This window comes from Manis javanica, chromosome 15 (genome assembly GCF_040802235.1).
Source record: "Manis javanica isolate MJ-LG chromosome 15, MJ_LKY, whole genome shotgun sequence".
Taxonomy (NCBI): Eukaryota; Metazoa; Chordata; class Mammalia; order Pholidota; family Manidae; genus Manis; species Manis javanica.
Window position 1 is genome coordinate 76,777,699 of NC_133170.1, and position 15,032 is coordinate 76,792,730.

Consider the following 15,032-nt stretch of genomic DNA (forward strand, 5'->3'; position numbering starts at 1 on the left):
GCTTCCACAAAGGACATTTGAAGAGAGAACTCAGTAATAATCGTCCCATTTCTGTGTTTTCCCTGGAGGCCCTGCCTAGCCATCCTCCAATCAGGATGCCAAGGTTGTAGCCTAGGCTCTACGACTAACTTGCTGTGTGACCACAGGCAAAACACTTTCCCTCTCTGGCCCTCATTGTTCCCCTCTGGGAAAAAGACTCTATGTGGGAAACTCCGATAGCCCCTATCTTATTTCTGGTACTCTGGGCAGCCCTCTGTTAAGAATCTTCTTATCTGTATCTTATCTGGCTTATACACCAGACTGGGAGCTCACTCTGGTATGTAAAAGGAGCATAATCAATGTTTATGGGAAAAGTGAGTACAGCTGACCCCCCTTGAAGAATGTGGGCATTAGGAGCACTGCCCCCGCCCCCTGTAGTCAAAAATCCATGTATAATTTATGATTCCCCAGAAACCTTTACTACTAATAGCCTCCTGTTGACTGGAAGCCTTACTTGTAACGTTAACAACTGATGAACACATATTTTGTATATGTATTATATAATGTATTCTTATGATAAAGTAAGCTACAGAGAAGAAAATGTTTTCTCAACTTGCTGCAAATCTCCAAAAATGTTTCCAATATATTTATTGAAAAAATATCGAGGTATATGTATGTGGACCCATGCAGTTCAAATCCATGTTGTTCAAGAGTTAACTGTATGTAAAAAGAACTATTACTCATTGGAAACCTGCTGGGTGTCAGACTAGTGTTAAGGTTTACCTTACCTAAAAACCTAGGACAAAACCCCAGAATTGAGTATATTAGTTATCGTCATTCCATAAAAGAGCACAGCAGCACTTCAAGGGTTAAGAGCCTGGCCAAGGTCACGAAATGTGTAAAGAGGAATATTGAGAGGTTTTGGGGTACTGCTTTTGTTAGCAACTACTTGGCTTTGAATGAATGTTCACATGCTGCCTAACCTGCCTGTGGATTTAAATTATTCTGGGTGCAGATCTCTCAAAGATCCTCGTTCTTGCTTACACATACAGTACTTTTCATCTGTTCATACTGTAGTAATTATCTCTCCAGGCTTTGTAGACATCACCCAGTTGTTTCTGACAATGGCTAAGAAGGAACAAGGGATTAGAGAAACCTCAGGGAGAGCCTTCAGGCCTCATTTAGTGCCATCAAATTTCTCTTGCTGAAAGACTTTGATCGGAGTTAGAGAATTATTATGATTTTTATCACTTCCTAGTCCTTTAAATCTTTAATCAGGAGGTATGTTAGCAAGTCCTGGAGGAGACATGCATATCATTTTATTTGCAAATAAAAATGTCCAGTTGAAAAAAATTGGGCATATATTCTCATACTCACATTGAAGTGTCTACATATGTGTGTGCAAATGTATATATATAGGCAGACCTTGGAGATACTGCAAGTTCAGTTCCAGACCACCACAGTAAAGTGAATATTGCAATAAGGCGAGTCCAGTGAAGGTTTTGGTGTCCCAGGGCATGTAAAAGTTATGTTTGGGTTATACTGCAGTCTTTTAAGTGTATAATAACATTATATCTTAAAAAGCAGTATACACACCTTAATTTAAAAATACTTTGTTGCTAAAAAATGCTAACCATCATCTGCGCTTTCAGTGAGTCATCTGAATCACTGATCACAGATCATCATAACAAGTATAACAATGAAAAGGGCTGACATATTGTGAGAATTACTGAAATGTGACACAGAGACACGAAGTGCACAGATGCTGTCGGAAAAATGGTGCTGACAGACTTGCTCAACGCAGCATTGCCACGAAACAATTTTTTAAAAACACAGAATCTGTGAAGTGCAGTAAAGCATGTCTCAATAAAATGAGGTCTGCCTGTGTGTGTATATGTGCATATGTGTTTATTTAAATATACATATTTATAAACATATAAAATATTTTAAATCTTTTAAATGTTTAAGTATATATAAAAAGTTTTTTTAAATACATGTATCATATATCTCACTTAAAAAAATAAAATCTTGCCAAGGTCACTCAATAAAAAAGTGGCAGAGCTGGGATTTGACCCCAGTCTGCCTGGCTGCAAAGAGGCTGAACTGATGTCAGGGGGCTCCCAGGTCACAACGTGTGCTCAGCATGTTGCAGGACCATGGATGGTGCCCCCAGCCATCTGGACGGAAGCTCACTGCCCTGCCAGGTCTCCTCGCTCTGGCCTCTCCGTGGGGTCAAGACACGAGGGGGGAATTACAGCATGGCCTCCATGATCAGACACTCCAGTGATGAAATAAAGTATTTCAAGGAGAAAGAAACTTAGATGCTGGATCCTGACTTCGGGGACACACAAAACACATCTCTAGCCCTTGTCAAAGTACAGTATGAACCGGGCAGCATGGTCATTTCTGGAACCTCGTGAGCATAGCTAGTGCAAGAAGAGAAGCCCGAGTCACACTCGGAGCCCAGGCCTGCCTCCTTCGCTGAGCGAGCTGGACATGATCCCTCGGGATGTGTCAGTGGCTCTTAATCCCATACATTTTTTAAGAGGAGGATCCCTATCCATCCTCTCCCTTTACCTGGGCAGCCACAGGTAGAGCAAAGAGAGGACATGGAGCCCATTTCTTGGATGCAAGACCACTTGCCTCTTGGATGTGGTCAGTGTGAACTGAGGCCACGGGAAGGGAAGGCAGTCCCTCCAGAGTTAAGCATGGTTACCTCTTCATGGGGGCAGACGTCGTTCCTAATTACTTCTCTCGACTTTTCTGTATTTCCAAATTCCCTAAGGGAGTCCCTTTGGAATCTGAAAATAACTTTGGAGTTACAAAGCAAAAAACTGACATAAGCACCCTTGTTCAAAATGCCACTTCCCACACGTAGTGACTCTATAGCATCTTACTACGCTGGTGGACAGGGACTGCAGTGGGGTGGGGAGGAGGACCTGATAATACGGGCGAATGTTGAAACCACAATGCTGCTCAAGTGAAACCTTCATAACATTGTCTATCAATGATACCTTAATTAAAAAAAAAAGATGCCACTTCCCCAGGGCAGCCCACAGAGAGAGAAGCCACTTTTCACAGCCACGGGCCACAGACTCACCACAGAAGGAGATGATGTGGCTGCTGTCTTCGTGGACAAACTTCCGCGTGACAGCCTCCTCCATGATCTGCTTCACCTGGACGGCAAAGACAGCGGGAGAGGGACAGGGAAACACGACCAGGGTGCAGACGTCCCAAAGACCTGCGTCCCCCTTCACAGCCTTCTCGGGCTGCTGGCGAGATTTGGGTAACTGCTCTCCTTCCACACCCTCCTCGCAGCGTCTTCTGGAAGCCCGAGGCCTGTGACGGTACCACGCTTCACATTTTAAAGGATTCACTTTTCAGGCTTTTCGCATGGCAGGTGTCTTCTCAGGTGTCACATGAAATGTCAGCTCTTGCCCTGACACATTACACCTAAGGCAGCCCTCTCCCTCTGCTCCGTCCACCCTATTATAGTTCCTTGAGTGTATTTACATTAGTCCCACCCCATCTGTTTATCTGCTCCTGTCTGTTTCCCTCTTCTAGAACATAAGTTCTCAGGGGGCAGGACCTTGTTTTCCTTGTCCACTGCTTTATCCATGGGAACTAGAATGGTGCCTGGTGCACAGTAGGGGCTCAATTAATATTTTCTGAATGAATGAATGCATGAAACAGACATATAAAAGAATCAGGAGGATGTAGAGAGATAAGTCAGCACTGGAATCTGGTGGATCTGAGTCCACATCTCTGCTCAGACACCTACCAGCTGGGCTTGTGATCTTATTTTGGCAAACAGAGGCTCAGTGAGTGAAGCAACTTCCCCCACGAAGTAGAGCTGGCCCAGAGCAGACAAAGTCCCAGCCTGAGTGTGGGTCCCCAGGCTGGGCGTGCACTTCTGCTTTCTTGAGCACCTCTGATGTGCCAGGCACAGGGACACAACGCTGAAAGGGCAGCCATGCCTCTGCTCATGGCTGAACCTCTGGGGCCCTGAACACCCTGCTGCTTTGCTAGATTCTGGGCCTCACTCCACCCAGAGTCACTGTACAGCTTTTCACAAAGAGTTTCTCCTCTCTAGGGCCTCAGTTTCCCCACCTTGAAGTTGAGGAGGCCAGAAGAGATCAACTCAGAGGCAGGTCCCAGGTCTACAACACCAGGCCTGTGATGGGACGATGGGGCACAGTCCTGAGCCCACCCCTCTCAGTGGGCCTCTGCTCCCTTCCTGGGCGCCGTGCGGCCCCTGCGGATTCAGCCAGGCCAGCATATCAATGCCCCCACCCGAGGACGGTCTCAGGCTCTTGATGTCCCTCTTCCCCTTCCTTCTGGTTGCCTCCTGGAGAGGAAGACTCAACTCAGAGCATCCCTGGCCACATTCTCTGGAAAACCACATGGCACTGCCCACCCCGGAGCTGGCACACCACCCATGTCCCGCACACCCAAGTCAGCACCCTTCCTGTGAACAGCAGCTGACCTCTGAGCTCAGAGATCTCCAACCTGGACTTTGACAACATTTCTAAGTCTGAAAACTACCTAGTCAAGTCCATGGAATTGGCCCCATTTATGGAATTGGAAACTGAGGCTCAGGAAGGCAACCTGGCCCACCCAAGGCCATACCACTGGGAATAAGCAGAGCTGGACTTCCAGCTATTACAGTGTAACTCCAGGGAGAGGAAATCCTGGGGCAAAATACCTCTAAAACCAAAATCAGTCAAATGGAGAAGTAAAGTTTAAAACCCATTTATTGCTTACAAACTGCAGCCTGGGGCTGTCTCTTTCCTGCTCTGGCAAAAGCAAGGGAGACATCCCTCCAACCTTCAAATAAGCCTTCCTGCCCAGGTGATTACCCCTTGATATGGAGATGAACTACTCTTCTCCACCCCTGAGGAACCCATGTTGATATGGAGATGCACTAAAGCCAGGCAAGAGATTCTGGAATATTATAATTTTACCCCCATACGGTTTTTTCCAGCCTGGCTCCAGCTGCCATACGGTGGCCCTTCTAGCTACTAGCTGTGTTTTCTCAGGCAAGTTACATCACCTCTCTGAACCTTAGCTCTCTCATTGAATAAAGGGTGTATAGGAACAGCACCTGCCTCAAGGTGAACCAAACAAGTTAACACACACCATGTACTGAGCACAGAGCCTGGCACACAATGTGCCTGCAATAAGTGTCAGCTGCATGCATGCATCAATATGCCTAAAACCTCAGTATTCTGGTCCTGGCTGAACCATCACCTGCTCTGGAGGTTAAATTCCCTTGCTTGGGTTTACACAGCAGCAGCTTTTATAACACCCATCAGATTTATACTGAATCCATCACACACACTGTCCTCCCTGCTGGGCTGTGGACCACATGAGGGTAATAAGCACTGTGTCTCCTTGCTTTGCAGCGATGGTTCGGGCACATCAGAGGTGCTCAATAACGTTCTGCTTGAGGAATGAATGGCTTGAAGGATCAGAATCAACTTCTGCTTTGGTAGAATATTCTAGCTGAAAAATGTTTTGCCACCATAACAATGGGCAAACAGAGCAGCAGCATTACCACCCCTATTTGTGAAGGGAGCAGACAGAGGCACAGAGAGGTGGTATAACCTGTCCAGAGTCACACAGCTGGTAGGCAGCAGAGTCAAAGCTTAGACTCAGTTCTGTCGAACTCCAGGGGCTGAGCTCCTCTGTGACATATCATTAAGACCACACGGTCTCAGAGTGTTTGTCCACCCCTCCCCCTTCCTAGACACCTGCCTCCCTCCTCTTTGCTCCCCTGAGGCAGGACACAGTGATGCTAGTTTATAATCCAGTGTCAGAGAACCTGACAGGAGGAGGACACCCAGACCTGGATGTCGCTGGGGAAAAGAGGGGCAGTGGGGCATGAGTTCAGGCTAAGGAGTGGGTGATAGTGAACTATCGGGAAGGCAGTGGCAGGGTGGGGGCATGGGTTTCCAAACACCCTGGTCAGGAGTGTTTTCAGAGCAGCACAGTGGTTAACTAAGAGCTAAGAATTTGTGGCCAGACAGGCCTTGGTTCAAATCCTAGCTCAGCCACTTACAAGCTGTAGGACCTTGGAAAAATTCCTTTACCTAGTAAATACCAACTTGTAAAGAGTGAGCCAAGTACACTGGGTCTGCCGTCAAAATATCCTAAGTCCATTTCTCATCCCCTTCACCAATACTGCTGGGCAGGAAAATAGATATGAGCAGGATGGAAAGAGAATAAGGCCAGGAAAGCCCACTAAAAGACACTCAAAAAGTTAACCAGTTAAAAAAAAGCAGGGAAGACTCACAGAGTTAATGAATTAATCAGTTAAAGCTCAAAAAGCCAGGAGTACCTAGGCCTGGAATGTCTGAATATTCCCCAGATAAAGGAGGGTACCTAGGCATAGTCCGTGTCTTTACTGTGTCACTTCGATCATGACATTTTAAGATTCACTTTAGCCTCCTAAAAAGCCCAGCTTCTATGACTGGTTAGCCAGAGACGGGTAAGATTCCTCAAGGGAGGAACAACCTAAGACAGGCACAGTCGCAGGGGGGCCATCAGGTGAGAAATTGGGGATCAACAGTGGTGAGGCTCAGAACCTCACACCCCCCTGTTTTGAGAGAAATCTTCTGCATCCGTGGATGTTTTAATGCCCTTGTCTAGCCTGGATTAACACATAGTCTACAGGCACACACGTGATCATCTACAATTGCTCTCTTACAGCACTAAACTATGTTTTCTACCTTTATCTTGCATCTACCTACCACTTCAGCATTTTATTAAAAATAAAAATAACAATAATAATAAAGGGAGAAATGTGGGATCCACATATAAATCAAGTATAAAAATCAAACGAATATTCGTATTTGACCTGATTGTTTATAGTTCATAATGCGTGATCAAAACCAAAAGTTTCTGTGATGACTGCCCTTGCACTGTTCACCATGTAAGAACTTATTCACTATGTAAGAACTTATTCACTATGTAAGAATTCGTTCACCATGTAAGAACTTGTTCGTTGTGCTTCAGAAGATTGGAGACTGACGAGAATTAGGCTTGAGATGGATAATGATTGTGCACTGAGCATTGAGCCCCCTATACAGAATTTTATTGTTGTTAACAACCATTTGATCAATAAATATGAGAGATGCCCTCTCAAAAAAAAAAAAAAAAAAAAGCCCAGCTTCTTCTTTAACTTAACCTATATGCTGTTTTTTTCTCCTCCAGCCCCTAATCATGTAATTTACAACCTGGGCAATACATGGCAAGCAAGCCCAGCCATAAACAACAGTAAAAGCAAAAAAGATTCCATCTTAAAGATAAGATTGCCTTTTAAAACCCAGGAAGTTAAGAAGTAAGATTCTTAACATACTCTTTAGCTAACAGACAATAACTCAGCCCACCTCAGGGGCAGGGCAGGCAGTCCTGTTTGAAAGCTCCCAGACCAAGACTTCCATATTTCAGGGAGAAATCAGAGCAGTAAATTTCTTGTGTTAAGTTCACTTTAACATTCTGGGACCACTTAACAAGTCTGCAACCCCAGCCCTTTGTCACATTCCTGAAAAATCCTTAAAAGAGGGAACCCTCAACCTTACAGGGCGTTCCTCTCTCTGAGGTCGCCTGCACTGTCTAAGTGCGTACCTTTAACTTTTTACCAATCTTTCATGAGTGCCTCTTCTCTGGAGCAGCCCACATACACCCCTTATCCGGGTGACCTCCTTTTTGCTTTAAATAAACTTCTCACTGTTCAACTTCAACGTTTTGTCTCTGCACTTTTCCAGTGAAGGTGTCTTTGTTACTTTGCTTTTTCATTTTAGATTTCAGCTCAAACCTTCACTCTCCCCATCCCAACTAGGGAGGCGCTACTGAGAGCTCAGATCTGGGCTTGCAAATTACCTTCGCCTAGGTGGCCGGGAACTGCAGCTTACAGTCATGCTCTTCAGTAGCCTGCCTGAAAGTCTTCTTTCTTTACCACTAGGAAGTTTGCAGAACATGATCTCACTCCATCCAGTGCTCTGCAGCTCCCAAAACTCTGAGGTGGTAGGGACTCAGTTCTCACACCATGCAGATCCAAGCAGACACTGGATGCCGGGTAACACTGGCTTGAGGAGTTAGCAGGGGTGGAGCCCTATGCTGAGCAGCTGTTCATGACCTTCCTTTACTATTCTATGCTGTCATTCCCTAACACTCTCACTTTAATGCATTCCTTTCTCACCTTGCACTCTGACTTCCCTGCGTCTCCGAACGAACGGACATCCCCCCAACAGTACCTCTCTGGTCCAAGTGACCCTGGTCTGAGCCACATCTGTTTTGGATTGACACTGTAACCTCTCACTTGTCTCCCTGCATTTGTCTCCTAGAGGCTCATCTTAACGTGGCCAGAAGGATCTTGTTAAAGGCTAAGTCAACAGAACAACCAGACAGAAGTTCAACAAGGAAACAGAGGACTACAGCATTACAGACCTCCTGGGCCCAAGACACTGCATAGAATCCTCCACCCAACACCAGGGGAATACACATTTCTCTCAAGTGCACACAGAACATTCTTCAGGATAGAGCATATGTTAGGAAACAAAACAAGTCTTAATAACATTTTAAAAGACCAAATTCATACAAAGTTTCTTTTCTGATCACAATGGAGTAAAACTAGAAATCAACAGCATAGTGGAAATTAACACACTCTCTGAACAACCTATGGGTCAAAGAAGAAATAAGAAGAAAAATTAGCAAATATCTTGAGGAAAATGAAAACACAACGTAGTAAAAACAATGGGATGTAACAAAAGCAGTGCTAAGAGGGAAACATGCAGCTGGAAATGCTTATGTTAAAAGAAGAAAGACCTCAAATCAATAATCTGACTTTATAACCTTAAGGAACTTTTTGAACTAAAAACAAACCAAAGCTAGCACAAAGAAGGAAACATCAGAGCAGAGATAAACAAAACAAATACAATAGAAAAAAATCAACAAAACCAAGAGTTGTTCTCCAAAAAAAAGATCAGAAAAATTGACAAACTTTTAACTAGACTGACTAAGAATTAAAGACTCAAATAACTAAAATCAGAACTGCAGGAGACAATCCAACATATGCTATAGAAATAAAAAGGCTCTTAAGAGAATACTATAAACAGCTGCATGCCAATAAATTGGATATCCTGAATAAAATAAATTCCTAAAACATGCAGTCTACCAAAATCTGAACAGACTTATAGGTAACAAGGGGACTGAATCAGTAATCTAAAATGTCCCCAAAAAGAAAAGCTCAAGACCAGACAGATGGCTTCACTGGAGAACTCTGTCAAACACCTAAGAATTAACCAACCCTTCTCAAACTCTTAAAAAAAAAAATTGAACAGAAGGGAATACTTTCAAACTCATTTTATGAGGCCAACATCACCGTGAAACCAAAGCCAGACAAAACACTACACAAAAACTATACAGAAGGAATACCGATGCAAAAATCTCAACAGAACACCAGCAAGCAGAATTCAGCAGCAGAGCAAAAGACTGTAACCATGACCAAGTGGGATTTATTGCTAACATGCAAGGATGCTCAACAGATAAAAGTCAACTCATGTAATATACCACATAAACATAATGAAGAAAGTAACACCACATAATCATCTTAGTTGAGGCAGAAAACTAATGACAAAATTCAACATCTTTTCATCATAAAAACACTCACCAAATTAAGAACAGAAGGAAATTACCTCCATAATAAAGACCATTATATGAAAAACCCCAAGTTACCATCTTATTCAACTGTGAAAGACTGAAAGCTTTTCTTCTCAGATCAGGAACAAAACAAAGATGCCCACTCTTTTATTTAACATAGCACTTCTAGTTAGATAAACATAGCAAGTTCTAGTTAGATAAAGGATTAGATAAATTAGGCAAGAAAAGGAAATAAAAAGAAAAACAAATCAGAAAGGAATAAGTAAAAGTATCTCTGTTCAAGATGACATGATCTCATCTATGGAAAACCCTAACGGTTCCATAAAAAAAACTCAGTACTAATAAACAAACTCAGCAAAATGGCAAAACACAAAATCAACACAGAAAAATCAGTTGTATTTATAAACACTAAAAATGAATAATCCAAAAAGGAAATTTAAAAAAAAATTCATTTGCAATAGCATCAAAAAGAATAAAACACTTCAGAATAAACTTGACCAAGGAGGTGAAAGACTTGTATATTGAAAACACTTAGTCATAAACATTACCAATGAAGTGAAAGACTTGTATACTGAAAACTCAATACATTGCTGAGAGAAATTTAAAACAACAGAAATAAATGGAAAGGCATCCCTTCACAAATGGTGCTGGGAAAACTGGATGTTCACACGCAAATGAATGAAGTTGGACCTGCACTTTACACCATACACAGAGATCAACTCTCCCCATTTACAGAGGAGGAAACTGAGACTCAGGGGGACAACCCTTGCAATGGACTGAATATTTATGTTCCCCCACAAATTCAGATGTTGAAATCCTAACATCCAATGTCAGCGTATGAGGAGGTGGAGCCTTTGGGAGAAAATTAGGTCATGAGGGTGAAGCCATCATCAATGGGATTAATGTCCTTATTAAGGAGACCAGAGAGTCCCTTTCCCTTCTGCCGCACAGGACACAGGGAGAGGACGGCCATCTATGAACCAGGAAGTAGGTTCCTAGCAGACACTGAACCTGCCAACATCTTGATGTTGGACCTCCCAGCCTCCAGAACTGTGAGAAATACATGTTTGTTTAAGCCACTCAGTCTATGACAGTTTTGTTACAGCCCCCCAATGGACTAAGACATTTCTCCAAGTCAGAACAGAGGAAGTTTCAGGGGCAGACCTGGCATGCAGGACTTCAGACCCTGAGGTACAAGGGCAGGGGTCTGCAAAATTTTTCTGTAAAGGTCTAGAGAGTATTGTTGGCTTTACTGGCCGTTTAGTCTCTGTCTCAACTCTTCCACTCCACCCTTGTAATGCACAAGAGCAGCCATGTGCAATATCTAAGGGTGTGGGTATTACAATAAAGCTTTATTTACAAAAACAAATGGAGGGTCAGATTTGGCCCTTGGGCAGTAGTTCACTTAACTGAGAAATAATAGAAAACACATATATTGGTTTCTGAACTGGGTTCCTTGACAGAGCTCCTAATTTCCTTGTAAGTTCCTGGGTGATAGGAGTATCTTTTGTTCTCATGAGGAAACTCACGGTGGGCTCCTAGATAGCATTTTAAGGATAGGGGCTGGTCTCCAGAAACACCAAGCCATGACTAAGAAGCTAGGAACAGTCAGGCCGACCCCCTTCCATGACGTCAAGGAAGAGGAGAGGAGCTGGAGATTGAACTGACGATGCAGCACGCCTACATGATGAAGCCTCCATAAAAACCCCAAAAGGATGGAGTTTGGAGAGTTCCATGTCACTGACCATGGAGGTGCTGGGAGGGGTCACACCTGGAGAGGGCGCGGGAGCACCACGCCCCTTGTCCTTCCCATCTCTTCCATCTGCATGTTCACCTGTATGCTTTACCATATCCTTTTATAATGAACTGATAAACCTAAGTGTCTCCCTGCATTCTGTGAGCCATTCTAGCATATTATCGAACCCAAGAAGGGGGTTGCAGGAAACCTATATATAACCTGTCATCAGAAGTGTAGGTGACAACCTGGGATTGCAATTGGCATCTGAAGTGGAGGGCAGTCTTGTGGGACTAGGCCCTTAACCTGTGGGATCTGATGCTACCTCCAGGTAGACAGTGTCAGAACTGAGTTAAATTGTAGGATACCCAGCTGGTGTCACAGAATGGCTTGGTGTGTAGAAAACCCACACCTCTGGTGTCAGAAGTATCATGCAGTGAGAGTGTGAGAGAGGGAGAAACACACAGGAGTGGTTTTCTAACTCACCAAGCCTGCTCTGGCAGGGCTGGCGCCACCAGGCGGGTCTGCCTGGCAGACTCCCTCATGGGGAGTCACGGCCCAGACTAATCTCAGTCTGGGCCAGCTCTCTAGTCTGGGCCAGCTCTCAGGGCGAGTGCTCCCCACTGGCTCCCAGCTGGGGACTAGACCACTTTCCCAGAATTTAATAGCAAGCTGACAGCCCAAGGCCAGAAGCTTAAATTAAAAAGCCTACAGGGTGGGAGCTTCCCCCAAAGGTCACCGAGAGCCTTGCAGAAGAGGGCACGGCCTGAAAGAGGCTGTTGCCCACTCCCGTGAGCGGGGCCCTTCCCAGGGTCTGACCAGGCCTGTGGGCAGGGACAGACAGCCAGGCAGCCCCAGAAGGCCTCTGAAGTTCAGCTCAGCCACCTTACCCCCTCTCTGGTTCCCAGACACAGGCTTTGATTTGGTCCACTTTGGACGCCAACAGATTTGAGGGACCTCGCGGTGGTCTGGGGACCGTGGCAGTGTGGCATCCTGGCTCCTTGCGGTTTGTGTGATTTTCTAGGCTCCAGCCCAGGAATCATGCCCAACTTAGGGAGCACAAGAGAGTGGCTGGTGCAGTTTTGGGGCCACGCAGACCTGTTATTCCTGTCCCATCGCAGCCCCTCACACCCTGTGGTGACGATTAAAGGTGCTGTCATCTGTGAAAAGGTGGGTTGGGCTAGTGCAGAGTTTTAGGATGCTGAAGTCACTGCTCATTTTTCTGAGCCCTCGCTGTGCTCTAGGTACTGTTTGTAAGCACGACAACTCTAAGGAGGTAGGTCACCAAATTATTCCCATTGTACAGATGGGAAAACTGAGGCACACAGAGATTAGATAACCCACCAAGGTCATGCAGAGGTCACAGCATTCAGACCTGGGGCCTTTGTCCTAACAAATACTTTGTCTTACAGCATAAGCTGGAGGTCACTTGGAACAAAATGCTTCTGTTATTGCTCAGTTTAGAGCAAGGGAGAATGCTTACTCAGCACCTACTGTGTGCCAGATGCTTGGTACACTTGGTAAATAAAATACCTTATTTAATCCTTGCAAGAGCATTATTAGCCCCATTTTAAAGATGGTGAAACTGAGGCTCAGAGAGTTTCTCCTATCTGCCCAAAGGTCATCCAGGACTTGAACCAGGTGTCTGACAGTCTAACCTACAGCTCTGCCTCCAGCCCCAGCCCTCCTGAAATCCCGAGGGGCTGAGAAACCTCTAAGGGATTCCTCAGTGTCACCCACTTAAGGATCAAAAGCAGCCCCAAGCTAGGAGTCAGGGGACCTGGGCTGCCCGGAGGTGACTCTGCCAAACACATCCTACAGGGGCCTTTCAGGGGTGTAGAGACCACGCAGGTCAGTCTGGTCAGGAGGCTTTTATCCCTCTCCAGCATCCATTCTAAGGCATCCTCCAGCATCTTCTCATATTCCTCTAATGACAGGAGGCTTACTCTTTTCACCCAGCTTATCAGCTCTAAGGACAGGATGTCAGGTGGTCGTTGAGAGAAGCTAAGAGCCTGGAATGTAACTTGCAGTCGAATCCTTGGCCTCTCACTGTCTGCATGATGCTGGACAAGTTTTCCCATCTGTGAAATGGGGTAGATGGTAACAGCACCCCTGCCACACTGGGGATTCATGGGAGGCTTGAATGAGACAATGGAGACAGTATCTGGCACATAATTGGGATTCTACAAGTGGCACCAACTCTCGAGATGACAGTGACTGTCCAGTTCACTGCTGGCCCACGGTGGATGTTAAAGAGCATTAGATGAATGGACAATTGCTAAGGTCCCTTCAGCTCTATTCACCTGACCCCTGCCCCCCCCCCACAACCTGGTACCCTCTTGCTGTCCACCTTGAACCCTGCCACGTTCCAAATCACCTCACTACTCCCCCGTGCCTCTCCACACCATGGAGTGTTCACCCCCTCTTGGCCCAGGATAGGAATCACACGGCCCAGTGTGCAAGGCTGTCATAAGGATTATGGAAAATACAGGCAGAGGGCCTCAGAGGGCCTCAGAGGACCTGGCACACGGCTGGTACCATATAAAGGAAGGCACTCTAGTGAAGTGAGCAAAACAGTAGTTTGGGAGCCACTAGGCCCAGGTCAAACTCCAACCCTGCCAGCAGCTGGGTGACCCAGGCCTCAGTTTCCTCATCCATGAAATGGGGGTGATACACCACCTCTCAGGGCTGCTATATGAGGATTCCATCAGCAACCCATGCACAGCATTCAGGATGGGGCCCCTGCTCAGTACACCCTGTCTAAAATAGAGCATCATGCCTGTCACTCTCTACTCCTTTGCCCTGCTGTATGCGTATGCCTAGAACTTACCACGGCCTGACTTTCTTTATGCGTCTGTGGGTTTATCTGTTTAGGGTGTCTCTCTCCCACACAGACCTTGATGCCTGAGACAAAACCTGGACAAGAAGCAGTAGGCGTACGATCTATGTTTGCTGATCACCCTGATGATAGACATAATGCTCATACGAGAAGCTAACGCTCGGAAGCTTGGTTCCAGGCACTGTCTTTAAGTCCCTCTGACACCTGGTCTCACTTGCTATGTGTTTACAGCTGGGGTGGGCAAACTTTTCTGTAAGGAGTCAGACAGCAAATAATTCACGTTTGGGAGGCAGGGTAGCACTGTCAAATAAAATATAGGACCCCTGGTGAAATCTAAATTTCAGATAAATATGGAATCTTTTTCAGGATAAGTGTGTACCAAATATTGCATGGAGTGTACTTATCCTAAAAGATTATTTCTTGTTTTCCTGAAATTCGAATTCACCTGGGCAATCTGAATTTTATATGCTAAATCTGTCAAACCTATTTTCAGGTCACATAAAGTCTCCATCATGTAGTCCCTTTTGCTTTTACAATCCTTGTAGAATGTAAAAACCATTCTTGGCCCAAGGACCATACACAAACAGGCTGGAATTGGCCCATAGGGACCCCCTGGTTTTAAAGCACCCAGCATAGTGCTTGAGGGGCAATATTAGGCCTAAATAAAAATCATCCAAGCTGCCACCTGCCTGTCGCAGTACTGACTCAGAGCGCCCACACACACACCTGGGGTCTTAGGAGCTTGGCCCCTGGCAGTGCAGGTGGGTGGGTAAGGCTGAGCCAGCATCACCTTATGAGATGAGGCCCAGGCACCCT

General features: G+C 45.4%; 1 protein-coding gene across 7 annotated transcripts in view; it reads right to left on the reverse strand.

The window, feature by feature from the left end:
- The window catches only part of LOC140846470 (small G protein signaling modulator 1-like), an 81,137-nt gene that overhangs the window by 51,980 nt on the left and 14,125 nt on the right, over window positions 1-15,032 (reverse strand). For 6 of the 7 annotated variants that reach the window (XR_012125594.1, XR_012125593.1, XR_012125595.1 and 3 more), the window contains one exon: window positions 3,080-3,155. Coding sequence is in view for 4 of the 7 variants with exons in the window: in XM_073222862.1 (XP_073078963.1) it covers window positions 3,080-3,155 (76 nt within the window). In the remaining 3 variants the exon portion in view is untranslated. Of the gene's footprint in view, window positions 1-3,079; window positions 3,156-7,863; window positions 8,865-15,032 lie in introns of those variants that run through there. The other variant, XM_073222861.1, reaches the window with a different exon arrangement.